Source organism: Parambassis ranga, chromosome 8 (genome assembly GCF_900634625.1).
Source record: "Parambassis ranga chromosome 8, fParRan2.1, whole genome shotgun sequence".
NCBI lineage: Eukaryota > Metazoa > Chordata > Actinopteri > Ambassidae > Parambassis > Parambassis ranga.
The window spans coordinates 9,090,860-9,117,731 of record NC_041029.1 but is presented as its reverse complement, the minus strand read 5'-3'; the positions used below and the strand labels follow the sequence as shown (position 1 = coordinate 9,117,731).

At 41.1% G+C, this 26,872-nt stretch overlaps 4 protein-coding genes across 5 annotated transcripts; 3 read left to right on the top strand and 1 right to left on the bottom strand.

Annotated features, from left to right (window-relative positions):
• Nucleotides 1-2,243: 2,243 nt before the first annotated feature.
• On the top strand, nt 2,244-6,088 carry emc10 (ER membrane protein complex subunit 10). 2 transcript variants are annotated; one of them, XM_028412106.1, is made up of 8 exons: nt 2,244-2,373; nt 2,510-2,576; nt 2,782-2,894; nt 3,110-3,223; nt 3,767-3,951; nt 4,269-4,362; nt 5,233-5,330; nt 5,796-6,088. In XM_028412106.1, exons 1-7 carry the CDS (start codon nt 2,281-2,283, stop codon nt 5,317-5,319), a joined length of 753 nt encoding a protein of 250 aa, XP_028267907.1. In that variant the 5' UTR covers nt 2,244-2,280; the 3' UTR covers nt 5,320-5,330; nt 5,796-6,088. The 2 variants fall into 2 exon arrangements, with proteins under 2 accessions (XP_028267907.1, XP_028267906.1); XM_028412105.1 differs by lacking the exon at nt 5,233-5,330.
• Nucleotides 6,089-10,680: 4,592 nt separating this feature from the next.
• On the top strand, nt 10,681-15,538 carry LOC114440343 (tripartite motif-containing protein 16). The gene is made up of 5 exons (XM_028412743.1): nt 10,681-10,768; nt 14,159-14,185; nt 14,284-14,346; nt 14,616-14,755; nt 14,845-15,538. Exons 1-5 carry the CDS (start codon nt 10,714-10,716, stop codon nt 15,247-15,249), a joined length of 690 nt encoding a protein of 229 aa, XP_028268544.1. The 5' UTR covers nt 10,681-10,713; the 3' UTR covers nt 15,250-15,538.
• A 99-nt stretch (nt 15,539-15,637) lies between these two features.
• On the bottom strand, nt 15,638-19,704 carry akt1s1 (AKT1 substrate 1 (proline-rich)). The gene is made up of 6 exons (XM_028412741.1): nt 19,550-19,704; nt 18,318-19,028; nt 17,965-18,235; nt 17,811-17,894; nt 17,552-17,727; nt 15,638-16,892 (listed from the first exon to the last, which is right to left on the bottom strand). Exons 2-6 carry the CDS (start codon nt 18,708-18,710, stop codon nt 16,755-16,757), a joined length of 1,062 nt encoding a protein of 353 aa, XP_028268542.1. The 5' UTR covers nt 18,711-19,028; nt 19,550-19,704; the 3' UTR covers nt 15,638-16,754.
• Nucleotides 19,705-20,650: 946 nt separating this feature from the next.
• Nucleotides 20,651-26,159, top strand: tbc1d17 (TBC1 domain family, member 17). Its single transcript, XM_028412911.1, has 17 exons — nt 20,651-20,801; nt 21,566-21,661; nt 21,743-21,820; nt 21,894-22,005; nt 22,105-22,288; nt 22,385-22,496; nt 22,681-22,851; nt 22,942-23,067; nt 23,158-23,261; nt 23,354-23,448; nt 23,550-23,666; nt 23,954-24,054; nt 24,415-24,514; nt 24,772-24,869; nt 24,942-25,058; nt 25,146-25,232; nt 25,452-26,159. The coding sequence occupies exons 1-17, from the start codon at nt 20,775-20,777 to the stop codon at nt 25,611-25,613; spliced, it is 1,887 nt and encodes a 628-aa protein (XP_028268712.1). The 5' UTR covers nt 20,651-20,774; the 3' UTR covers nt 25,614-26,159.
• Nucleotides 26,160-26,872: the final 713 nt, after the last annotated feature.

The following is a 26,872-nucleotide window of genomic DNA, read 5'->3' as shown; positions in this document are numbered from 1 at the left end:
TCGCTGACCCTTGGACTGCACAATAGCATTTTGGATATTTCAGACCTGAATATATTAGTATTGCGAGCCAGGATCCAGTGTAGGCACAAAGGAGTTAGTTAATGAATGAAAAATCAGAGCCCAAAAACCCATGAGGACATCCTGGGATCTGATCATTATTGGACAAAATAACTTAACAAACAGATAATTCTGTAATCATATTATCTCTCTTTACACCAGACACTGATTAGAAATTAGAAGACACTGTGATAGCATAACATAGATCAGACTCTCAAAGCACCAGAAGGCCTCTATCTGCTTGGACATGATTTCACAAATGTCCTGTCACTGTTGGATACAGAAGAGAATCTGCTAAATGATTCGTTTTTTGGCACCGGCAGCCCTCTTCCTTTAGTTTTATAGCTGTTTCCCACAGACATACAAGAAACAGGGACATAAATAACACATCATAAGAGCTAACATGAGAGACATTCTCACGCCAGATGTAAACAGCTGTGATCCAAGTGTTCAGATTGGGGCTGTAACAGCTTTGTGCTCTACATGATTGAATGAAGCCCCACGCCTTAAAAGGACAATTAGGTAAATAAAACTCCAGCTAAGGTAGAGCAAATAATGCTGACTACAGGATTTAGAAAAAAAAGTGAATTGCCCTCTTCATCACAGCACATAAATATTTATTATTCTGGTGGGGAAAAAAGGAGAGTTTAAGGGCCCTTTTTCTGATCTGTTAGCAGCCTCTGCTGGCCTTGGTTGTGTCGGTGCATGCAGATAAATCATGAATATTCATAGAAGTGACATATAAATATTCAAAATACATCTAAAACACATTTAGTCCAGTACATCTGTTCTGGAATGCAAAGGAGGATGACATTTTATTTGATGCTGATACGTATTTTTACAATTAATAATGACATAATTATTTTTAAATAGATCAGTTTGTCCTACTAAAACTGTAAACTGTGCACCCTATACCAGCTTTTAAAATATGGAGCAACACTAAAGTAAAACACAGCTCAAAATAGAAACAAAGAAAATGTTATACTTGCCAAGAAAAATACATATAAAAAAGACAACAGCACACCTACAGACATGGTTCATTAGTTGCATTCTGTCAACAGAAAGAAGAACACAAGTAAACAAATAACAAAATGCTAAAAAATATTAATTCAAAGACTGTTTCTGTACTCGGCAGAGCAGATGACAGCTTCAGCATGTTCAAAAACAGACAGTGAAAGTAAGTTCTTACTCATAGTATTTAAAGTTGTGCATAAACAACATGCACAAAAGTAGGTCAGTGTATAACTCAAACAGTGCTTGCATGTGCAGATTAATTCTATATTTCTCTTGTTGCCTCCATGTTTGTCCTCCGGTCAATTATGAAAACCAAATGTAAGCAAAGCAGAGCTAAATAAAATTAAAATCTTTCTCATAATTATAAAACAAAAGCTTTAATATTGTGATGCATTTAAGGGCAAACACGAACATTTATTGAGATAAAGATTGTTTTGATGTGGAGGCGGATTTGTTTGTGTGATTTGTTTGGAAGCGGATGCTGAGTTCTGTGACGCGGTTGTTCGGGAGTCCCAGCTGTTTGGCTGGAGTGTCGTGTTGCCATGGAGACACAGAGCGGCTGTGTAGATGGCTGTGCTCTCGGCTTTTAAGTTGGAGCCACTGAGTTAGTTAATGCTAATGCAGCATCGTGAGTTAGATAAAATAAAAACAAAGTCACATACTTTGTTTTTATTTTATCTAATTGATCTTTGAATGGAATCGTTTGGTATTGTTTTGTGCTTGTGTTTATATTTTGATCGAGTAATTCTATAACTGTGATTGTCGTGTGTAGATACAGATTAGATGTGGATGTGCGAATGTGGAGTTGTTTGTAACATGATGTATTGTTCTGTTAATATTATAGGTTAAGGTTTATTAGACAAACAACGTGTAAATAATATTTTATTCAGTTTTAGAAAATGCATATTGACTGTTATAAAATTATTATTATAAAAAAATATAAAAAAAATTATATACATAACATTACATAGCGTTAATCAGTTGTATTTATCTGTTTCAGTTTCACACTTTCCTGCTCTCCAATAAACCTGTTAGACAAGCGGACTGTCGTCTTCAGAGTATTGGAAAAGGGAAGAGTTTAACTGGCCTGTCAAAGTATAGCGGACATATACCGAGGACGGCACAAAGATGCTTTTGTTGTGAAAAACGCCGGAAGTCGCCAATGTTGTAGTTTTTACATTTGACATCCGGTACCTCATTCTTGTCAAAATGGCCCGTCTACGACCATTCAATTTTGTTTTTGTTTCTACTTTTTTGTTTGTCGTATGGACTGGATTTGTATGCTGTAACAACGGCAGGAGGGTGAGTGAAAATATCCAAATTTAATCAGGAATCATTCTGAACGCAGCAAAGCGGAAACTGTCCCTGTTAGCTTATGTGATTAGCATTATCTTTGTATGGCTGGCTAAAGGCTAACAGTACATCTTTTATTTCTTAGGTTGGTGACGCACTGGAGACTGAGTTCAGTGGTTTTTCGGTGCCTCTTGAACACTCGTTTGAAGTTGGTGAGCATGTGTTCTGATTTTGTATTGCTATAACGTTGTGTAGTGCTAACCAAGTAGCTTGTGCTAACGCTACAGTGGGTATGAAGGACTCTGCACGCAGGACTTCATTCATAAATTACATTTACAATATTCTTTTGCTGTAAATGTTTTAACCCATATAATAGTTAACAATCATTCATTCTTACTGTTTTTACTGTTGTTTCAGATGATATAGCAAAATTTAGCGTGCGTGGTGCACTGATATTGAAAGGTGGAAGAGAGCCCAGTGTCTCAGTGACTCAGAACCAGCTGTCTGAAGAAGATAGAATCAAACTGAAGGTAAACTATAATAACAGGGTTGAAAGGATTTGTAGTAACATATAAGTGATTTCTTTAATCTAAAATTTCCTTTGTGAACACATTTTACCAAAACCAGATATAACACATGTTCAAAGAGTCTCCATCATCAGTGATGATGGAGACTTTAACAGTTTGAGTGTGATCAGCATTAGACAACAGGACCATGTGTCTGTAACATGTTTTTGACTCCACAGGAAGTGGCTGCAGTGGATGGTCTGTACAGGATCAGGCTGCCACGTGTTTTTCTGCAGGGAGACCGTCAAACAGAACGACAGTTGGAAGGTTACCTAACAACATTTGTCAGAGCTGTAAGTATTTCACCCATCTGCACCAGCAGTTGAACTTAAAGGTAGGGTAGGAGATTTCATTATGATGCACTTTTTGTTAAATTAGTGTAACTTCTCTTTACAATCCGATAGCAACCGATTAGTTCGGCAGTTTCGCTTTAAAACGAAGAATATGAATCATCTGTGGAAGCTATAAAATGCTAAAAACATCAGCCAATCCTGCGAGGCGCCCCTACGCGTATAGTTGGCTGGTTGTCACTCTCTTCCTGCTCTGCGTGCACCAGAGAGGTACGTGCATGATGGCCGAAGTCACAGACTGGTTGGGAGGCTTGGGGGTGAACTCGAGAGAAAGGGTCCTGTGTGTACTTTCAAAATCTGGCTGACTCACTGAGTTTTCAAAATCTCCTACCCTACCTTTAAGTCAATGAGCACTTAAAATTGTTTTTTTTTATTTAATACTGCATTGTTGGTTGGAGAAAAAGTGTTGTATGTATGTCTGTTCAATAGTGTGTCATACAACTATTGTTGTATAAACATGTTACTTCTCTCATCTCTCATCCTCAGTGTGCCATGGTTGAGTCCCATCTGAGTGATGTGATCACGCTCCACACTGACGTCTCTGGGTACCTCATCGGTGTCTCCATAGTGACGTTACCTGGAGCCTGCAGAGGCATTGAGATTGAGGATGAAGTTGATCTTGAGGTTTTCAACACCACCCTCAGCATCATGGCTCCTGCCAATGCACCTGGGTCAGTCCTATAGATTATCTGTCTGTTTGACACTACTATGGGTCACTTTGTGATTCTTTCAATTTTCCCTCTTCCTTGTTATTACAACTACAAGGTACATTTATACTACTTATAAGAGTGCATATCTGTAGGTGTCTGTGCACTATTCAAAACCTCTCATGTGGCTGAGTGAAGCTTTTTCAGATGCCTTTTAATTTGCTTCTGTTTGGCTTAGCAGCACATAATCATTCACTCATAGAATCTCCCTGCACCTTTTCTGCTTCTAAGGTCCATTTCCTGTTTGTTTTTTTTAATGTTAATTGTCAACTTTCTTACAGACCTGAGACGGCTCTGTTCCTCGAGCGAATGGAGCAGGAATCGGAGAAGAAAGGAAAGAATCCACAGGAGCAGAAATCCTTCTTTGCTAAATATGTAAGTACTCATGCTGAAGAGTGCTGATAAGGCTAGCAGGCTGTGCCTGAATATAAACTCTGCTTTCAGTAATTGGACTGTAATAATGGTTATTTCCTGTATGGTTAATGAATAAATTACTATGTCTTTTTTGGGTTTTATCACACTCACAATTACTTTTTGCATACATGTCTTATGTGTTAAGACTTTTTTCTCTCTATCTCATGTGCCTTTTTTGTGTAAGAAACGTCGGGATATCTATTTTATACTCAAAATGTTCTCCCTCATAGTTGTCTCTACATGTTGAATTCTGGATTTTTGACTCACTGTGGTTTAAACTCATTCCTTTTTATGGCTGCTTTCACATTTTTAGTTGAGAGCTCATAAAGTATTCTAGTTGATGTTGATTGGTATGGGAAGATCACTTCTGTAAACTGCCACAGGGTCAGCTTTTGGTGGCATTTTATAGGTCCACTTCCACACTAACCCAATCCTTTAGTTTGTTTAGCTGAACCAAACTGATGATGTATAAAAGCAGGCTGAGTGTGGCTGAACTACACTGCTGCACCGCCATGCTGCTGCTTTTAATTGAAAGTCTGGACTAGTCATCCAATATTATTCATCCCAAATATTCAGTACAAGTAGCTAAAATTAGTAATCTTTAAAACCTATTGTAAGACTTTGTCATCTGACATATCCGTAAAACTATCTCTCCATCTGACCTCAAACAGATCACCCAGTCCCCTGCTTACCGCGTGGATCATGAGCTCTTTATGAACTTTCTGTCGCATTGCTTTGCGCTGTGTGTACCTTGCCAACTGTGTTCAGTGACCTGTGATGACTCTGTGCTGTGCTGCATTCAGTGACAGTATGTGCTGTGCTGTGTTCCAGTGGTATTTGATTCTGGGAGGTGCAATCTTCCTCATGGTCACCAATTCGGCACAGCCCCCAGCAGGGGGAGGCAGAGAGCAGAGCTGATTCCCACTGAAGTACAGTCTTCTTACTTGTGGCTCCTTCTGTCCCCCACCTCCTTCTGTTTGTCAAACTTTAACTAATAAGCTATGTGACTAACTGAAACCCACTCCCTTGTTTTCCACTCATTGCTCCTTTTCCACTATGATGCTTTTTTTCCAGGTCTAATGCCAAATACATTTCAGGCTGATGCAAAGCAAAGATCAGATATCGTCAAATCCAAAATACTTTCAAGTAGTATTCTGCATGTAATACAGTCAGTGTGTCCTAAGTCTGAATTGCCATGTGTTTGGTGTTTGACCCTGAGATTTTAACAGTCTCACTCGCACTTTACTTTTTCTTCTTTTTTTGTTGAGAAAATTAATTGAACCCAATCTGGGGTGAGCGATCTGTAATACTTGATCAGTGATTGCAGTTAATTTGTTGTCTTTAAAACAAATGAAGTGTTTTATTTACTTCCCTTCTTTTTTTTCCTCCACCAGTGGATGTACATCGTGCCTCTTGTCCTCTTCTTGATGATGTCTGGTGCACAGGACCAGTCGGGAGGAGGAGCTGGAGGCGGAGCAGCCAATGGAGGTGGACGATAAACAACATGTGAACATGTACTTTACAGTAACGTCTTCTGATCAGCTTTTGTGTGCTGTACATAATGCTATGTAAGGATGATAATGTGTCACTAACAGCTTACATCTGTACAGTATATATAACATTATGTGCCCTGAAGATGACTGCATTTTTAAAACTAATGTGAAAATTAAAGTATTTATTACTTGAACAGATTTTTGGTGGATCTTTCACAACTTTAGTCAGGGTCAGATTTAGTTCATACGGCACTCTTTCCTTGATAAATCCTTAAGAAATCCACATTTATTTTGCTTTCAGATGGATAGTGGTAATATATTAATTCATATTAAATGGCAGATAATATGTCAATGAAGATCCATGTTAGTTTCTTTCAAACCTTTTAGCGATAAAGATGTTTATTACTGTTTTATCTCACTAATGGGGCAATAACCAGAACCCCCATTTGTCAGTGCACCGCATTTGAACGGGAAAGCCTCCATTCAGCACTTTAATCCTTCATAATACAGCCAGGAGTTTACCCTAGTGGGATTAGAGCAGCTGCTGCTGTCCCCCAACAAGTGTCAATTGTCCTGACAGTTTATTCAGTGAATACTGCTTGAATAAACTGTACCTACAATAACCCTCCCAGTTACTCCATTACGTTTTAGGTAATTATTTATGTAGGCTGATTCATGCTCTCAGCGGCTGCTGCCTTACACAACAATCAACAACAGCAGTCTAGTTGGAAACTTGGATGGGAGGTCCAGCCTCTCATCTCACAGATAGTCCAGTCTAAACAAATGGGTGACTACCAGTCAGCCCGTGGTCCTGCTGTGATCTTTGATCTCAGGGGAGCTAACATGTTCTTGTTTCCTATGTGTGTATTTATAATTCTGAGGTCAGGGAGGAAGATCACAGTCCCGCAACAAACCCAGCTTTAGAAACAGAATGTCCCAAAGTCCTCATGTCAACATTACGTCTCCTCACCCTCATGTCCATCACTCAGTTTGGCTGTTTTTAGTCAGCATGTCCAACTGTGAGGGATATCCTCATATTTTGAGGGGGGCTCAGTGTCGAGCTTCAACACTTTAGTGTCCTCTGCCCCGTCTAATCACCAGCTGGGTGTTTCTCAGAATGGTCAAACCAATGCACACAAATACACAGCATAACATGCAAGATAAGGTGCTAACAACAGCTGAGAGAAAGAGGAGAGGTGGAGGGAAATGAGAGATGTGCTTAGGGTGAGAGCAAAGCTGTTGATCGATTGATCGTCACCAGCCGTGATTACACACGTTTACCCACCGCAACTATATTTGTACAGATTGTACTTTAAAAACACGATAATACGACAATACGATGCAAAATCTAAATGTCTGATGACTGTTCGGCCTTCGCGGTGCAGATGAGAGAAGAGCAACAGTATGTTGATATGGTCATCTGAGCCTCAAGAGACCACCAATGTCAGCATGACACCATGTGTTAGGTGGAACACGGCCCCTCCCTCCTCCTGACATCTGTGATTTAAGGGCAGCGACAAGGTTTATGTTGCACTCAAGCTGTGAGGGCCTGTTTACTTTGGCCCATCGTTTTCATACTGTAAATCTGAACACTTTAACCTTGCATGTTTTATTCACCGCTCTGCTTGTTGTGTAACAGAAAATCTATACTCGTGCTTAGTCCCCTTTCCAGTGTTGAGTCGTCCAAATGATGAAAGCTGTTGTGTATTCGTCAGGACAGGACTGTCTGAGGTGGAAGCTATATTTACTTAAATATGGTGATTTCCACGCTGGAGGTCTGCGTGCCAGGACTATGATGTTTATGTTTTAGAATACAACCTGCCACCAATTAGCAGAAAGAGGTTGCCTGCAGCACTGTTGTGTTTCAGTTCTGTTGCATCAGATTTGGTAGAGCTGAAGTTAAGAGGAACAGGGTGACTCACATCAGAGTTCACTGTACTTCTCTCATTTGTGAGTAAGTCCACTGAGATTTCAACTTTGTTCCACATTTCAATAGTGTTAACGGTCTTCAAGATTGTTGTGATGCCACCACGATGTATTGTTTTAGATGTTGCACTACCGATCCGATAGTCAGCATCGGTATCGGACCGATACTGTGCAAAATTTCAGGATTGGATATCGAACAATAAAACTTACATCGTCCGAACCAAATTATTGGCTTAAACTGTCATGTAAATGGTCCAGGTCATACTGATTTCCAGGAGTTTAAATCTAGGAAACTGGTCCCCTGAAATGTTCAAAAAAAAATCCTTGAGTCCAATTTAATGTAAATGTTTAGCTTAACTTGGAGGGTCACACTAGTGTGTAGGAATCCATACAAATATATTATTTAACACTTGTTTAAAAGACTAGAAAAAGGTATCAGATTGGAATCGGTATCTGCAAATACTACATTTTGTGGTATTGTTATCTGGCATGAAAAAGTATCGTGCCGTCCCTATAAACAATGTGAGCCTTCTGATTGAAATGACCACATTTATGCATTCATTTCCTTCCACACCTAGTAATTAACCATTTCAGCTCAGATACATCTCATGCCCTCCACCTCCCTGTAACCTAATATAATACTTTTACTTTTGTTAGGATTAAAAATAAGACCATTTCATTTGTGATTAAATATTTCTCCCCTGCCACTGAGTGCTTCTCATTAAGTGATAAACATCATTTTTTTTAGAGGCTGCAGTCACTTTAGCATAAATGCACACATAGCACTGAGAGCCAACAACACATGCACAAAAACACTTGAGAGACCAGCGAGAAGGAGGAGGCACCTGCCTTGTCAATCAAAGGGGAGCTGAGAACACTACAAGGCAAAGACTTGCTAAAAAGCATCCCAACATGGAGGCCTTCACAGATTACAGCCTCGGACTGATGGTGTCCCTCACACCCCCAATCCTTCTATACATTTCACCGTGCTGTCACTCAATCATGTTAACATGTAATGAAGTAACACGATAGGATATTTAACAGCCGGGCTGGGGGGGTAATGTATATTGGAATATTACATAGTGATGTGTATAATGTAGCACCCCTAAACGCACCCAGAGATCACAATACAATACTTTCTAATCCCACTCACTGACAGCAGTAAGCTGCAGGTGTTGAAATTTCTTTTCATGCCTCAGACAGAGGGTTCTGGTATTATAGGAGCCGACGCTATGCAGGCGGTTACACTTCATTAAAATTCTTCAACAGTCAGACACCTCGTGACAGGAAGTTATTTCTAATATGTTGTAACAATCATCAGGACCCAACCATAAATAGCACATTTACGTAAGATAATCTAGACTATTTATATATAAATTCAATTATACAAGAGGCCATTATGCATAATACAAATGAACCTTTATGCTCTGTCTTTTACATGTACACATTTTCTTCTGCATTTCATATTCCTACGCTCTCTCTGAATGTGTGGTTTAGCTTGATCTTCCAAAATTATAACTACTAAATATTTACTACTAAATATTTTTTCCTGTTTAAATTATCCACACAACTCTGTATGTGAAAGAGTATTTTGTGATGTGGTACCTAAATATATTAATTTTATTGAAATTGTATATATTCATATATTTACTGCTACTTATGCATCTATGCATTTTTTTCTGGTCTGTCTGGTTTTAGAGATTTCTTATCTTTTCTCCAGTATAATGGAACAGGATGAAGAACACCATGACTTATTCATGTCATATGGGCACATGACACATTGTTATGAGAAGATATAGTCCCTTTATATAAGAGCAGAAATGGCCAAAAGAAGGCAGCTCACACTAAAACAATCTGGTTGAATAGCACTGCAAGCTACAGAAAACACATGAACATTTGACTTTAAGGTGAACTGTCCCTGTAAGTCTTTGAAATGTTGCATAAAAGTTGTTCTTATTTTTCAAGTACTGTTTAATAGAGCAAATAAATATAGTGTTTGCCTTGACAAATTCTTAATTATCTTAATTTGCACTGAGAAATACATTCAGAAGGGGGATAGGTTTATTAAAGCACCAATTTTCAAGAACTGGTGTGAGAGGTATTATCAAGAAGAGAGTCAAACAGTGCTGAAGTAGACTGGCAGAGGTGGGAAGTCAATTGATTGTTCAGGAAAGAAAATGTATGATTAAGCAAAGTAATAATTTTGTCTCCAGCTGTAGTTGAGTTGACTGAAATGTTAGCAACATCTGCGCACGCAGTTACAAACTGATATGTAGAAGCTCTGGTTACACCAGCGGTTTGGTGCACTTTACCCCAAGTTCTTTGCCAGGGTGCCCTCTGATTGATGGGACCTTAGAATGACGACAGCTCCCCAGCGAGCAGCTGGCTGCCATCTTAAATGCAGGCAGCTTGTACTCTCCATACAGAAAATATTTTGGTGTCAGGCTCAGTTAAAGTTGCAGTTTGCAGTTCTTCATGTTACTGTGGTGACAAAACAAAACAAACATGCATCTAAATGTGTGCAGGTGAATCGTGGCAGCAAGTGATGTGCTAGACATTTATTTATTTTTACCAGTATTTATCACGACATATCATTGTAGATGAATGTTGCTGTGTTCCGTGTGCACATGCTCAGCCCATGTGTATGCAAATGAGCGTGCATACTTGGGATATACTGGGTATTCGCTTGTCTCCATCAATCCACAGTCCCTAGAAAGGATCAGGAGTTTCATGTGACAGGACCGACCCTTTGGGTGACTGTTCCAGCCGATCCAATCCAAACGTACGCATCTTCCCTCCCTGCTCATTTTGACCCCCCCCTCCCTGTGCCTTCGGTAGTTAATAAAAGTGACCCCCCAGAGATGCTCGGGCATCACAGGAACCTCCACATTTGATGCCAAACTTCGCTGTGAGCACAAAGATAATCATGCCTGTGCCCAAGAAAATAGGTAAGGAACCATGTTCACCTCAGGGTATGGGTACCTGCGAGGGATATTAGGTGACCACTTAAACAAAGTTGTATTTTTTTACATTAATAATCAAAAAACAGCACCATATGTGCATTATACTTTTTGCGGTTCTGTAATTTAGACTTTTTTTAAGCACATTTTTGTGACTATGTTTTATCGAATAGAATTATGATAACTGCAGCTGTCTGAATTGAAGATTCTCAGATGTAGATGTACTCACACAGTAACCATACATTTCATGCTGCCTTATTTCCTCCTTTTAAAGAGTGTCACCACGTTATTTATTGCTTGTCATGGTGTTTTATGATAGATTTATTATGTGTTTCAAATGTTGTTTATTGGTGTTGTTAAGTTACCTCATGCTAACTGTCTGTGTATGCCAAACATCATTCCACACCTCGGATTCTGCCAGTTTTTCTCTGCTCCATTAATCATGTCAACAAAGCACTTCAGTGTCACAGCCTCATCTGCCACTTCACAGCTCGTATTTCTGGCCGTCTTGCTTTCCGTTTTCTTCCGCCTTGTTTGCCCACCACCCTCCCCTTGTGCTCCTACAGGTATATTAAGATTTTCCATCTCTAATCCATGCTCAGTGTTTCCCCATCCCATAATAGGTTACATAACACCGACCGATTGTTGCTAATCCTTCCTCTGGCTGCCACGGTAATGAAGTGTGAAATGCTGCACAGTTATTCAAGTGCTAAAATGTAAAAGCTCCTCTTGGTGTTATTTATTGTGCCGTTATGTAACAGACAGCAGCCCAGGCCTCGGCCCCTTGACCTCCTTGATCAGGTTAAGGGTCAAAACTTTGACTTTGTCATGAACTAATGTGATTGTTAGATGCATAAAATGATCATTTCTGCCTTTAAAAGGATGAATCCTTCATCCATCTACCGTGTAATTTATGTCCGCATTACATCTTACATGTGCACTTTTCATCTGCACAGGGCTTCTTGCCATGCAGACTTGACAGGAACCCTCCTCCTCCTCATCTCACTATCTTCTGATCTTGCTGTCTCAGTGGGATGTTGCGAACCTGATCTGCACAGATAGTGTAGCTCTGTCCCACTGAGAAGGGAATCCTGGTAGGGAAAAAAGTGTGACCGTCCAATACTTTTTCTATGACCGTCCAAAACAAACAGTCCCGATAAGGTATTAGGAGATCCACTGGTGACCTTTTGGCTGCGCCATGCTGAGCTGTTCGCTCCTTTAAACTCGTGCTCAGGAGGATGACTTTTACATACTGTTCACTCGCTTGCTCAGACTCCCTTTATTCATCCATTACTCCTCGCTTGATTAATGAGGTCTCTTATTTTATGGTCCTTAAATATTTTTATGCCTGACACCTCTATTTTGCACCCCCACTTTGTCACCTCAATGTCTACATTACTGTGATGTCTACCCATCGGTCTTTGTGAGTATCTGTTTATCCCTGCAGGGTTTTCCCGCTGAGCGCAGGCAGGCATCCACTGAGCAGCCGGGGATCTGGCGTATTTCCAGACACCCCGACTCATATATGAGTTTGATATCTCACTCCAAGGTTACCTGAGGTGTCACTTCATTCGCCCTCAGACAGGCGGCAGAAACATCTCACAGATTTGAAGATGAATTTAATTACAGTGCAGCATGTCTGCCCTGTAATCTTTTCTTAGTAATTCCTCTTAATGCCTTGATGAACCCAACACTATTCCACAAGGCTTTTCTTTTATCGTGGTCCATGTCTCACCTGTTACTTTATGAAAGAGATCAGAGAAGAAGGAGACTGATGAAGTGATCTGTCACCAGCGACCCCAATTTCCAGTGAGGACTTGACGACCTTCACTCTATCCCTGTGTGTCCTGCCAAATGTCTCGTCCTCACCTCAGGCTCCCTCCATCTGCTGTCTACCATTGTGTAGCCTAACAATGTACGAATACTTTCTTCTGAACTCTGAGCAGGCTTGCTGCTGAAGACAATGATGACATATGGACAACGTCCAACCCAGATCTGCTCCGAAACTGGATCCTAATCCCCAGTAGGGTCCCAAATTAATACGTCTGCATGCTCGGTCAATTATCAGATTTTCTGGTCTCAGTGAGTTCAGCTCAGTTCAGCATAATGGCCTCCTGCTTTTGAAATACAGCACAAATAGTGCTAGTAATATTTCAGTCGTTCAAGGAACAGAGTAGGGTTAATTTAAAGCTCTTGCTGTCTCGGTTCATTAAGACACATTATATAGTTATGCAGACCCACACATCTGATGTTTGCAGACATTACACCAGGCTGAAGCCTTCAAATGTGTCCATGCTACTGGCATCCCCGCCATTCAGGCTACAGATGTTATATTTGGTACAAGCACTGCTGGCACCAAAAACCAGCAGTCACCTTTAAAATCCTTTATGTGGGCTAATAATAATCCGATTAAAACACATGTAAGCCAAGCTTAAAAACATGTAAACACACAAAGGACTACACCTTTTATACCTATTGCTTTGTTTTAGCCTTTAGCATCAGAGGTACCATTAGGACATTTAGTATACTGTGGTGGCTTAAAAGGAAGTATATATAGCAACATTTCTGGTGGTGTTTAATGAGGATAGCGATCACTAAAATATTCAATAAAAAGTACAGTGAAGTGTAACTACACTTAATGTAACTACACTTAACTACGTACTTAATGCCAGTGAAATGTAGTGAGTGGATTGCCTTAAATCTGTAAGCTCAAAGCTTATATGATAACTCACTGATGTATTTAGAAGCCTCTATATATGGAATAAAAGGAGAACCGAGCACCAGTAAAGGACACAAATCAAGCAAATGCAGTGATGTAACAGCCCCAGCTGAAGAATGATGAGAGGATAGTTGTCTGTGTGAAATTTGAGAAACAGTATCTTACAGAGCGCAGATGACTGATGATGACCAGACAGGCCTGAGTGGGATCACAGTCTTCTCAGAATGTCAGGAGACACAGTGACTCACAGACTGGAGGGCGAACAAGCGAACACAGATTACACGCCAGCCCACAGCATGACAAACATACTCTCTGCGGTGTGAAGTAACAGCATCATACAGAAAGTATATTCTTAGAATGAGACTCCTGCTGTCAGTGGCTGAGATGTGTGTCCTTAACAAATGTACGCCTGGTCTCTGGACTCCCTCTGTTGAAAGCTGAATCAGTTCTGAGCCCACATTGCGCACATACTCCTCTGTCATCTGCAGTATGCTGAGCAGCAGGTGATTTAGGGCAGGTGATCAGATAAATGGATGATGACAGAAGCAAGAGGTGCCTCCCTGAGTGTTGTACATTTCAAATATATGTTATATAAGCTGACGTAAGAATGAAGAGAGGCTGTGATAGATAGACATAATGATGTATTCGTCTTTTTCCAGGAAGAAAAAACTCCAGTGCTACAGAAGGTAAAGGACGACTTGGAGCCTTGTTGCCATCAAGCCTTTATAAACTGTATAGTTTATGTACAATACATTTATTATCCACAACTCCTTTTTCCTTTCAGTGAAGCCACTGCCTTATGAGCCCAATGTCCCTGAACCCACCACCAGGGCTGACTTCATGAAATGTAAGATGCTCTTGTTGCTTAGCAGCTGTACAGAAACACTAAAAAAACTCATGCGTATTTATGCCACACTACTGTAATCCTTTTTTATTGCAGAAATTATCTATAGCTATGTAATTTTCTTTATACATATATATTTATTTTTACTAATTTTCAGCCTTTCTTTGCTACAAATTAACACATATTTATGATCAATTAAACTTAAAATCACAAAAATAATCCAGTGTAAATTAACAGCCTGACTCTTCTTGCTTCTCTCCCACTGCTCTTAGACTGGATCCCCCTCTCTATGGATGATAAAACTGCACAGAAACTGCTGTGGATCTCTGAGGGTGGCCTAAAGTTGGCTCGTAGCTCAGATACAGTTTGCCCATATCCCAACAGGCCTGAGAGATATGACCACTCACCACAGGTAGGCCAGGAGTTAAAGCTGAAAGCAAACCTCTGTGTTTATCGATGCTCAATCGATTGATTGACTGACTGACCTCCTCTCACCTTTAGGCGCTGTGTAAGGAAGGACTGCTGGGTTATCGAGGGTACTGGGAAGTAGACTACAGTGGCTGGGTGGTGATTGGGGTGGTGGCCGAGAGCGCGCCCCGTAAGGGTCAGGATGGGCCCTGCGGCCTTGGGGAGAACCCCGGCTCCTGGGGTGTCGGCTGGTCCGGCTCTTGCTATCAAGTGTGGCACAATAGCGAGAATGTGGATGTCGAGCTCCCCTCGACGTCCACCATGGGCGTCTACGTGGACCAGCCCGCCGGCATCATCAAGTTCCTCCTGGTGGAGGGAGAGGACGAGAAGGAGGTGCGGCTGATTCACAAGTTCAAAACCAACCTCCAGGAGAAGATGCTTCCCGGCTTCTGGGTTGGCATGAATTCTTTCTGCCTTCTTCGGAAAAAGGATCAGTGATAGAGGGATTAGCATGTGAGGGTCAGGTAGTGTACATTAAAACGGAGAGTTTGGGGATCAAATGTTAGGAGCTGTGACATCTTTGTAGATTGGGTCTGCTTTCTCGGGTGCATGAAGAAAGCTTATTGATTTATATTATAGCCAATATAATGATTTATTTTTGTTTATTTATGTATTTATATATTAACTTAGAAGAAACTTTGCATGAGACAGACTGCTTATTTAGAGTATTTTTTATGTATTGAATGTAGTCAATAAATTCCATGGTTGTGTAATTTCACTGACATCATCTGCTGCGTATCAGAACTGAAATTCTTTGCTCGTGTGGAGTACTGGCCCCCTCTACAGGCCTCTAATGTCACTGCAGTGTCACACAACAGTACAGCACTTTTCACTTGGTGTTGCTCCTTTATTTGAAACATAAAGTACTCATTTAACGGAACATGTATGTGTTTTTGTTTGTTTTAAAATGTCAGATATGGACATTTTTTCTTTCAAATCAACTCTCAGTTCACTTTCTTTCTCACACACACACAATCACTTTCTCACTCATTCAGTCATTTCAATGGAGCAAAAAAAAAAAAGAAAGAAAAAAACAAACACACAATACCATCCCCTATAACTCAGTATTGATTTACAATCATTCTATCAGTCAGTCATTCATTGGCAAAGGTAAATGTAAAGATAGGCATGTTATGAGGAGGTGCTGGTGTCCTCTGCTCACATTTTTTTTTAAAAGCCACAAGCTTCATGTTAAGTCAACCATTTCTCTGGTTTCTACCCCTTAAAAGGTTGAGACTGGTGATGACAGCAAGCCTGTAGGTCATCTCACCGGGCAAATGATGGGATCATACATCATTAGTATGTTTATTAGTATGCTAATGACAAAGGTCTGATAGTTATAAAGACACTTATTGAATTCCCTTCTGCTCATATAGACACCTGTTTGCATTTCTCCTGCTAGTTTTGAACTTTTCAGGAACCTTTTGAATATTTTACTTAGCTAACAGCTCTCAAAGCTATCATGTTAGCATGAAGCGCCATGAGCTAATGATGAACCAGGTACAGCTGTTCCACAAGATCCCATCACCTCACAGATAATTTGACCAAAAGGCAAACGTCATTATTACACCCTGTTTAGTGTCCTTGTTGTTCACTGTAGTGGGTCACTACACACACACATTTGAAGGTCCGATCCTAACGTAGTGTGGTGGTGTGTGTAGCAGCTAGTATTACTGAAATGTTTTGTGACACAGTGTGTTGATAATGTTGTTAGTGTCCATAACAGCATTTCCTTACTCCTCAAAGCATGTGCCATTAATTTTGGTTAGTGAGAAATAAAATGGAGGTACTAGATTTTACACTGATTCACATAACTGTACGTCACATTTGCCAGCCATCCCAGGTTTTCCTCCCATCACAAGGTGTCTGCAGGTGTTCTTTGTCTCTCTGATTCTATCCCTTTCTCTCTTTACTCGCCTCACTTATCTCTCTCTGTCTCTTTCTCAGTGCTTGAGGGAGAAGTCCCCTGTGTTGAGACGGGGTCGAGGCAGGGCTCCAAACATTTCCGTTCCGTCAGTGGCTCCGGGGACCAGTAGGGCCTTCATGCTGGCGGCGATGTGCTCCAGGTCAGCACAACCCACCTGAGAGACAAACACACACTGTGTGTTAACATGACATCACAGGATGACCAGGAGAAGTTAGTGGGACAGACAGGAAAATCTGCATTCTCTTTGTTTTGATGTTTGCTTCCAGTATTTCCTTGCTGTTCATTCCCTTAGAAAATAGTATGTAACTTTCAGAAATGTTATAAAAAAAATTGCCCTGTGTGACCTTATACACTTTCACAGTCACATGAACTGACAGAGCCGATGTGGCCGTTAGTTGGAGAATCAGTACTGAGGTATGAATAGTGTCTTTGTCTCAGTCTTCAGACAGCATGAAATATTTCAGGATCAACTGACACCAAAAAATATGAAAAAAACAAAAAACAAAACCAACAACCACTGTAAATGTCTTTTCAGGAAGTCTATAAATCAAATTGATGGAATGGGCTAGCTAGATGTCGTCTATAAGATATCTTTTACTATATGATCAATAATATTCAGTTACATTTGTCATAGAAGGACTCACCAGCAGATTTTCAAAATCAGGTCATTTATACCAACATGCTTTAATGTTACTATATGAATACATTTTATAAACAAAACTTGGATATTAGTTGTTGTTACCTCTGGCCCACTAATCTGATTTTGTGATGCAGGACATTTTAATACCATGCTATAAAACGATGGGTGCTCACCCGTTCTCCACTGTTGCTGTCTCCCTGAGCAGCTCTGTTTCCTCTGCAGCCCCACACAGGCACAGATACAGGCAGAGAGCGGGCCATAGTCATGGAGTGGGCATGGCGGGACGAGTACACACCCTGACCCATCGCCATACCCCTCGGCGGCGGAGGGGCATCCTCACTCAGTGAACCTGCACAGACAGGTCAAGACACTTAGACATGGCAGAAAATGTGTATCTGTGAATATGATATTGGTTGTTGTCATTCAGCATACCGTCTGTGCTCTCCTCCTCCCCATCAGACTCGAAGAACGGTTCGCAGTCCCGAGAAATAGAGTCCTCATCCATAGAGAAAACACCTGAAGCACAATGAGGTAAATCAACACGATCAAAACGACAAACCTGACAGCCGTTCATGTCCTTCCTCACCAGCACTTTCGTTTCCATAGGGTCTCCTCTCATCCATGTCCTCCTCCTCCTCCTCTTCATCCTCACACTCTTCTTCCAAATCCACAATCCCAGACCTTTGTCTCTCCCGCTCAGCCTCCAGTGTACTCTTCTCTCGCTCCCTCTCTCCATTGCCATTCTGCCCAGCAACCTGCCCGGTTGTTGCTCCTGAGCTGTAGATAGACGGGTAGCTTTGGGAGTAAAGCCTGCCATTGGGACTGACTCCACCCACGCCTCCATCACCTGTAAAGCTCTGCAGAGAAACAAACACATTTTGGCTGTGAACTTTTGAGTGAACACATCAGTGCAGCATGCAGCACAAACAGTCCACTCACCCCTCTGTGTCCGGGATCAGAGGTCAAGTCAACCATTAGCTTTGGTCCTCCCTCTACCCCGGCCTGGCGTGTGTGCTTTTGGGCTGTTAGCATGGTCGTGGAGTGCAGCACACCAATGTCTTCCATGTAGCGGCGTGCTGACTCAGCCAGAAATCCCTGACCCCAAACGCTATAGGAGAAATCACACTCCCTTAGAAAGGCACTGCTGCTCTCCCGTTTCCTCACACCTTCTCCATCTCCAGTGGAGGATTGGAACTTCTTACAGGCTGTAAGGATGGCCAGGTCGCAGCCAGACTTTTGGCAGTATGCCTCTGCAGCGGAAAGTAGTGCCAGCCAGCTCTCTTTGTGGTTGTCTGGGATCTCTGGCACAGATGACTGGGTGATGGAGGCCATAACGGTGCTAAATTTCCTTTACAGATTTCCTTGTAAGACAATGCTGATGAATGAAGAGTTTTGATGATTAGACTGATCAGAAGGTTGACTTAATGAAGCACTGACAGTTAGCTTTGGTTGCAGTGGTGTGTCTGAAAGACTGCAGTTTGTTTCTTGCTGGTGTTCAGGTAGTTTTTGCACTAATGAAGATGGAGTGGGAAATTATGACCTATCAGGGTAGAGAGGCACTCGGTGACTTTAAGATGTATTTTGGGTGGTATCCTGAAGACGCTGGAGAGCCAGGGGAGAGAAGAGATGTTGCCAATTTGCTGGTGATACCTAGAATAAACAAAAAAAACGAGGTTAATATTTGTATTTAAATTCCAGGCTGGTCAGGAATGATAAACTTCTTATATTTGGTTGTTATGTCTGTAGATTTTAAAGCTGTTAACGCACGCTTAGATATAAACAGACAAACATATCAACCCGCATAATAAACTGTAATCTTTGCTCCGACTGTCGCAGCCCCCACCACCCCTGAGAGCTGCATGACACCTACCAATGCTAACTACTGTAGCTTGTGCACCGTTAGCGCACTGTAATGACACTGCTCTCTGTTGTTCACTTTCATTGCCGTCTGTACTGTCCCTGTCTTTTTTATCAATGCATGCTATGGACTTTCCTGCACGACTGGTACCGCTGCTGCAGCAGCTGTTGTTGTTGTTGTTGTTGTTGGCCTTATTGTTTATTCAGTGCAGCCTCCTCATGATGGAACCACATTTCACCTCCATTTTCAGTCTTTTGCATGGGCCCAGACTAGCAGGTATAAATTACAGAAATGTGAAAAGGAATTCACCTACCTGTTCAGTTTCTTTCTTCTACGTTGCCAGATGTTTATCAAGCTTAAATCTCTTTTAATCATACGTATTCTGTCTTCTCCCACGGTTTCTCTCCCCTAGCTAGGCTCAACACCAGCGGCGGCAGCAAGCTAGCAAGGGTTCGTAATCTCCTATCCGGTAAGGAGTTTCAAAATAAAAGCCCTGGCGCACAGAGGGGTTCTATTCCAAAACGGGAATTTTACTTGCTTAAACCTAAGCAAGCTTCAGTTATTGTTGTTATTATTATTATTTTTAGTAGTAGTAGTAGTAGTATATTGTATTTTTCTGTAGTAGTAGTGGAACAGCATACTATTAGTTTAAAAACTCAAACGATAAACTTTCTTCAAATGTGTCCTGGCCAACATAGGAAGGACAGTGACAGTGTGTGGTTTTTCTTGTACGTCATATGACCGTATCTTAAGCGATAAGGTGCTTTTATTTCAAAAGTTTCTATCGACTCGTATCCGGTTTTATCTCCGCTAACTCAGGCTAACTGAACGCCGTTCTGACGTCACCTGTTTACTGACTTCCAATCGAACGCACGTTGTACACGTGATTGAGGCCTGTGGGCAGGCTCGTCCTCGCCCTGTTCTCGTGCACGTGGACCTACTCCCCCTCATAGAAACCCACCTACCAGCTGCTTGAACTTTACGACACTTGTGTGTTTTTTTGAGTTCTAAGAACAAAATACTTCTTAAATACTGCAGGACCTATAAACAGCCCTGCAATAAATAATATTTGTTACCCTTTATCGTGTTCACTCATTTATTTTTTAGTTTTTTTAAGACAACGTGAACCTCCTAAACATTGCTTTCGAAGTACATGTTACATCAGCACGTGTTGAAAAGAACTTCCTGTTTGTTGTAATGGGTGTTCTGCAAGTTTTTTGGGGGTGACGCTGATAGTGTTGTGAAGAGTTGGCTCTCTCCAGTGGTCATATAGTAGAACTACATCAAAACATGCAGACTTGATAGGACGCCACTTCCTCCGGTGCTTAGTGTTTAAAATTACTATAAATAAACTAATATCACCACCGGAAAAAACGTGTGTCTGTTGGAAAATAACACGAGGAAAAATCTGTACGTGTACTTCTGTCCTGATTGTGATGTGATTGTGACGTCACTCTGTAGGCGGGGTTTTCCGTAAGCAGGAAGTTTGACGTAACGTTTGTTTTGGAAGAACGAAGCAGCGACACAAGCAAACGAAAATGGAGCAAAACGTAGAAGATTACAAGGTACTCCCAACTTTATATACTTTGTTTCTGAAGGCTTTCACGTTTATGAATGTTGCATGCAGCTCTGTTATAAGACACTGTGTTGATTATTTGAGTTTTTTCACCGCGTTAGCTAATACTTTAAGCTAGCTACTCCGTTTACAGTAATGATCGATAAAATAAAAAAAGAACGCCACAGTTTAGAGATACACGTTGTCACTTGTCTGGATTGAAGACGTCACACTCGTATTGATAACCCTTTGCTGTATCTACAAACACACGAACATGGTAGCTTGCTAGCAAAGTAAGTCGGTTGTAGATTATTGATTTGACTTGTCTTCACCCACTGACCTGACAGGGCAGGCACTCATGAATCATGTGATGTGCTCTCCATTGTTATTAAGGCTTATTTACCTCTCACAACGGCGGCTTAGCTGAGTGATAGGTCGGGTCATTAACAGTTAATGCAGTAATGTTAAGGTGTCTGATGGTACATGTATTTTCTTGCACTTGAAACATTAAAAAGTTAAACAACAAAGAAGAGCCAATCTGGCCAAATTCCATCCATGATGTCACTTGGATTTTGTTTTTCTTGGTTCCAGTCTCTGTCATGTGATGATGGTTTTGTCATGAGTAGTGGCACATCAGTTAAACCTAGCAGTTTAGTAAAGCTGTGTGAAATTAAACAGAACATTTTACTATTATTGACATCTAAATAAAATACACTGACTGGTAAAATAATCAACAGATATTTGTAAATAAACAGATCTATTTACTCTCCTCAGCTAATATTTGAGAAGGAAGGGGTGTACCTCCACACAAATGCCAAGAGAAGTAACCAGGACACCTCCATACCAGGGTTTATACGCGTTGTGGAGCGGGTAAGCTCGTCTGTTTGGATACAACAAATCCACAGGGAAAAAAACCACAGGGATAGCTTGACATTTTTTTTGTGTATTTAGGCTGGTGTGCCAGCTTTAGAGTGGAGCCCACTGGAGGATGATGGCCGCAATGCTCCTGCTGTACTCTACACTAAAAAGGTCAGTAACGCCATGTTTGCTAGTCATAATAGTAATAAAACCTATTTGTCATAATTGTCACCCTCTAAATCAGGATGGTGAAGTGGGGGAAGAGGATACAAAGTTCGACCCTGGGTATGAGCCAGACTGGGCAGTTATCAGCACTGTGAAGAAAGATCGAGAGCACGTCCCAGTGAAAGAATCAGGTCTGGATTACACTGCTGACAGTTTGTTCAACCAGTCAGGTTAACAGGAATGGTAAGAAAACATCTATAAAACCAGACTTTTCATTTTTTCTCTTGCAGGTCAGTGGGCCTTCTCTCTGCCTCTCTCAGAGCTGTACTCTCTCCGGAGGGCACGGTTCTCCTTGGGTAGAAATTTTCTCGTGTTGACCAGCCGAGGTGGCCACCCTTTGCCTCCTTTGCACTTCCACAGAGGAGGAACCAGGGAACTGCTGAGGGCGCTGCAACGCTACATCATCCTGGACCCGTAATTGTCTCATGAAAAAGCACATGTATTGTTATATATTTGTTGACACATGACGCGAGTCGGAAAACATCACATGCTTTCTATTGTTGTCATCAGGTCACCACTTGACGGGCGCCTCTTTCTTGCCTACCCCCATGACTCAGGTGCTCTCTCTCAGTCCTTCGATAAGCTGCATCTCCTTGATGATGGCGGCTCCGATCTTGTCTCGGTAATTGCATTTAATAATAGTGTTATAGTTCATCATTTGAAAGCACATTAGGAGAAATCTTCATTCATAACATTTCACCCAATATCTCTGGTGTTTTGCACTTTTATTCAAGTACAGTGAACTAAGACAAAACTCCTTTTTGTCTACTCTGCTTTGTAACATGCTTTATTTACAATTTGAACAGCGATTTATCCAGGACCCATATGCAACTACATTTGGTGGATTCTCCAAAGTCACAAATTTCTTCAGGGCAGCAATTAGGCCTCCAGAGTCGGCCCTCCACTCGCGTCCTGCTCAGGATCCCAGTTTGCCCTCCCAGCCTGATGACGAGCCCGGATTTGAGCTTATCACCTGTGTAAGGCAATCGTTTAAAGCAGATAAATATGTCTGTAAAATTGGGAATAAATCCAAAGTCACTTTTTAATGTTCCTATTTTCCCGTCAAGGGCGTAGAGCTTGGTCCCAGGCCGGACGTTACCAGAGGACGACCTCTGGACAAGTGGGAAGGGTTTCTAGACTCAGAGGGGCGAGTGAAGAACCCAGAGCGGGTTAAAGAACTTGTGTTCAGAGGGGTAGGGCAGTTTTCTTTGACATAGCAGATATTCTATCTGGAACACAATCTGTAATCTGCATTTTTTTGATGCTCCATTTGTGACTTTTAGGGCATCACGCCAGCAATAAGAAAGGATGTCTGGAAGTTCCTCCTGGGTTTTTATCCATGGAACAGCACTACCAAGGAAAGGGAGGACATTCTACGCGTCAAAACGTCAGTGCTTGTATTCCTGTACACTCTAAGGGGGCTTTTCGCCAACTCTGAACAACAAAGCTTCATTTTCAGCTTTTATTATTTTTCTGCAGGGATGAGTACTTCAGGATGAAGGTACAATGGAAGTCTGTCAGCGAAGAGCAGGAGATGAGGAACTCCCTTCTCAGAGGATACAGAAGCCTGATAGGTCAGCCCAGCTGTCTGTCAAAAAACAGCAGATCTGTTCATCTTTTCAGTCAGCTGCCTGTCACAGTAGAAGCTGAAGTGTCTTTGTTGTTTTTGTGACAGAGAGGGATGTCAGCAGGACTGACAGACACAACACGTTCTTCTCTGGGAACGACAATCCAGGACTGACTCTGCTTCACGACGTGCTGATGACTTACTGCATGTACAACTTTGATCTTGGTGTGTATGAATGAACTACTGGCAAACAGAGGTGCTCTAATACTATGTTCAAATATCATATGTTTGTTTTGGTAACCACAGCCCTGCCAGAGAGCCATTTCTTCCTATGTATTATTGTAATAATCCCTTTCTTATATTATTATAAGTATGCAGGGTTTTTAAAAGTAGACATTATACAGTTATTTACAAGAGGAAAAAAACAACTCTATATACAGAACATGAATATCTAAGTGAAGAATTGGTGAGTGGGCCTCAGACACCCAAACTGATGCCTCTTCTTTGTCCAGGTTACGTCCAGGGGATGAGTGACCTCCTCTCTCCCATCCTCTTCGTCACCCAGAACGAGGTGGAGTCCTTCTGGTGTCTAACAGGCTTCATGGACCTGGTGGTAAGTACAAGTATCTCTCACTGTCTGTCACATACCTCTGACCTTTGAGTCACAAAGCAAAATAGGTTGGGTTTCTCTGCTCTGCACCGACAATTATGAGCCAGCCTGACAAGAATTCTTGCCTTGATGTTTTGACATCTGTCAGCCATAAGGCCTAACCTTTAAAAATGCTGTAAGGCATTAAGCAGTCCTGAGCATAATTCAGGTGACAAACAAATAATTGTTTCTGTTGAAATATGGCATTAACTGCTGAATTATATATAAAAGTTATTAAAGTAATGACATCGAAGGTCAGTTCATGTAGGAAGACACAGACGTGATGTCATTGAATGACTAATGGGATTTTTTTTCTGTCTGCAGCACCAAAACTTTGAAGAGTCTCAGGAGGCCATGAAGCAGCAGCTCCTTCAGCTCAGTGTCCTACTGAAGGCTCTGGACCCTGAGCTATGTGATTTCCTGGGTTAGTCAGCTAATGTTCAACCAGTCTGAATGAACGAGAGTAAAATAAACCCTTATAAGTCTTTAGCCAAGCTAGCTAGGCACTTAGGAAAAAGAGGGCAGGAAACAAGAAGACACAACCATTCAATTGTACATTAAAATAATAATTTATAAATTTAGAGAGTTAGAAGACGGTGGGCACACAATGGGAGATGCATGTGTGAGTGTGTATACTAAATATGATAAAGGGAAACACATAGTTGTGTCTCTGTCCTTCAGATTCTCAGGACAGCGGCTCTCTCTGCTTCTGTTTCCGCTGGCTGCTCATCTGGTTCAAGAGAGAGTTTTCCTTTGAGGACATCCTCATCTTATGGGAGGTGAGTGCTTTATTATAATTATCACAACACTTTGTTTCTTATCAAGCTAATGGTTTTTGTTTTCTTCCTCAGGTCCTCTGGACTCGTCTTCCTTGTGAAAACTTCCACCTGCTGATCGCCTGTTCAATACTGGAGTCCCAGCGAGGAGAGCTGATTGGCTCTGACCACGACTTCAATACTATTCTGAAGGTGTGTGCCTTATTTCTATTATTAGAAACAGAGGCTCTGTCTGTAAGTACAGATGTTTTCATCCTCTATATTATAATTCATCTGCAGCATATCAACGAGCTGACGATGAAGCTGGACCTGCAGGGTATTCTGCGGGGAGCAGAAGCTATCTACCTACAGCTGGTGCAGTGCAAGGTAAGACAGGCCTCACAGGAAGAGGTTCCAGTTTCCACTGATAAGCCTCACACACACCAAACATAATGCATTTTAGATCTAATGTTTTACACTGTTACCCATGCTTCCACCATTGTAATAATCATGATGACGATGTCCCATCTTTTTGTGGTTTGTCTCTTACACCCAAGTTGAAATTCCCATTTTTAAATCCTTCTCTCCTCTGCTGATGCTCCTCAGGAGCTTCCTCTGAAGGTGCAGCAGGTTCTTGGCCTGTATGTCCCATCCAGCTCAGAGGAAAACAGCCCAGACTCCCAGGCCAGCGAGACACAACGCCTCCTTGACCAATCACAGGCAGGAGCTGCATCTTCTAATTCAGCATATGGTCCCACCTGTCCATAAATGCTGACAGTTACTAAGAAATATGGGAAGGAGAATATTTATATAAGGAGTATAAAATATATACTGTATGAAACGGAATGAAGATTGATCTGTGAGGGCTGTTGATACTGTTTGTTGCAGAAAGGGGGCACCATTCGGTCTTCTTTTACTGTGTGTCTGTTACAATCCAAGACGTTAAAACACTATGTAATGATTGTTGTTTTTCTGTGTGTCTTTCCTCATCCTTTGTTTACATGTCCTGAGTCTCTGCTACTCTTGCTCCTTTTCTGTCCTCCTTTTGATGCTGCTAAATATATAACTGTATTTTCTCAGAGCATTGTATTTTTCCTTCCCCTCTGCTCCTGAAAAGGGAAAAAAGATAATGGATAAACTCACCGGCAGCACCTTGTTAGTACTGTACGATGCCATTCCAGCCCTATGCAAATGTTTTGCATGCCTTATAGTTATCATATGCTGCGTGATAATACTTTAAGCCTTGTAATTATCTGTATAATGTCATAGCATTTTCATCACCTGATTATTTCCAATTAAATGGTTGAATCTTAACAAAGCGAGGGATACAAACTTTTTTATATATATGTTTATTCACTAGTCTTCCTGATTAAGCTCACATATATCTAATTTAAATATCAGTCTGAGACCCAAAAAGGTTAAATATAATACAATTTACATTTATTTTCTGACCCTTTGCAGTGGTCTGACCTTTAGATTGTAAATCACTTCCACAAGAGAAGAATTAGCTCCACCACCATCAGCAGCTGTAACAGCAATATGCCCCTGTGATACTGTAATTTAACACACATAAGTGTATATAATTATATATATATTATATTATAATTTATTCATTCTATGCTGAAATATACAAAATATCCAGCAGTAAAGTAAACGTTGACCTTCAAAAATGTCTTAAATCATCAATACTACAATTTAATAAAATTTGTATTATCATAAAATGAGCCTTTTTTGTTAACTATAATACTTTACTTGAGTAACATCTTGACATTTACGTAACAAAATTATTCTACCCTGTAGTTTTACTGCTTTTTTTCAGTGGATGGTGCTTCAGTCTATGCATGCGTGAACTTTAATATAAAGACAAGAAATAAAAAAGTGAAATTTACAAACAAGACAAAGTGAAAAACAATGAAAAGTGTAATTTTGGAGTCAGCCTGTGAGAAAGTAATTATTACAGTAACAACTGTTGGTTTATGCAGTGTCTTAACTTGTGAACTGGTTAAACTCTGGCCTCTCCCCTCTCC

Excerpts from the sequence above, each read along its gene's own strand:
- emc10 (XM_028412105.1), top strand. The coding sequence starts at position 2,281 with ATGGCCCGTCTACGACCATTCAATTTTGTTTTTGTTTCTACTTTTTTG. Across the intron at positions 2,895-3,109 it reads AAGATAGAATCAAACTGAAG|GAAGTGGCTGCAGTGGATGG; the intron begins GTAAACTATAAT and ends TTGACTCCACAG. Across the intron at positions 4,363-5,795 it reads AATCCTTCTTTGCTAAATAT|TGGATGTACATCGTGCCTCT; the intron begins GTAAGTACTCAT and ends TTCCTCCACCAG.
- LOC114440343 (XM_028412743.1), top strand. The coding sequence starts at position 10,714 with ATGCCAAACTTCGCTGTGAGCACAAAGATAATCATGCCTGTGCCCAAG. Across the intron at positions 10,769-14,158 it reads GCCTGTGCCCAAGAAAATAG|GAAGAAAAAACTCCAGTGCT; the intron begins GTAAGGAACCAT and ends GTCTTTTTCCAG. Across the intron at positions 14,347-14,615 it reads CAGGGCTGACTTCATGAAAT|ACTGGATCCCCCTCTCTATG; the intron begins GTAAGATGCTCT and ends CACTGCTCTTAG.
- akt1s1 (XM_028412741.1), bottom strand. The coding sequence starts at position 18,710 with ATGGCCTCCATCACCCAGTCATCTGTGCCAGAGATCCCAGACAACCAC. Across the intron at positions 18,236-18,317 it reads CTGATCCCGGACACAGAGGG|AGCTTTACAGGTGATGGAGG; the intron begins GTGAGTGGACTG and ends GTTTCTCTGCAG. Across the intron at positions 17,895-17,964 it reads CTATGGAAACGAAAGTGCTG|GTGTTTTCTCTATGGATGAG; the intron begins GTGAGGAAGGAC and ends ATTGTGCTTCAG.
- tbc1d17 (XM_028412911.1), top strand. The coding sequence starts at position 20,775 with ATGGAGCAAAACGTAGAAGATTACAAG. Across the intron at positions 24,055-24,414 it reads CAGGCTTCATGGACCTGGTG|CACCAAAACTTTGAAGAGTC; the intron begins GTAAGTACAAGT and ends TTCTGTCTGCAG. Across the intron at positions 24,515-24,771 it reads TGAGCTATGTGATTTCCTGG|ATTCTCAGGACAGCGGCTCT; the intron begins GTTAGTCAGCTA and ends TCTGTCCTTCAG.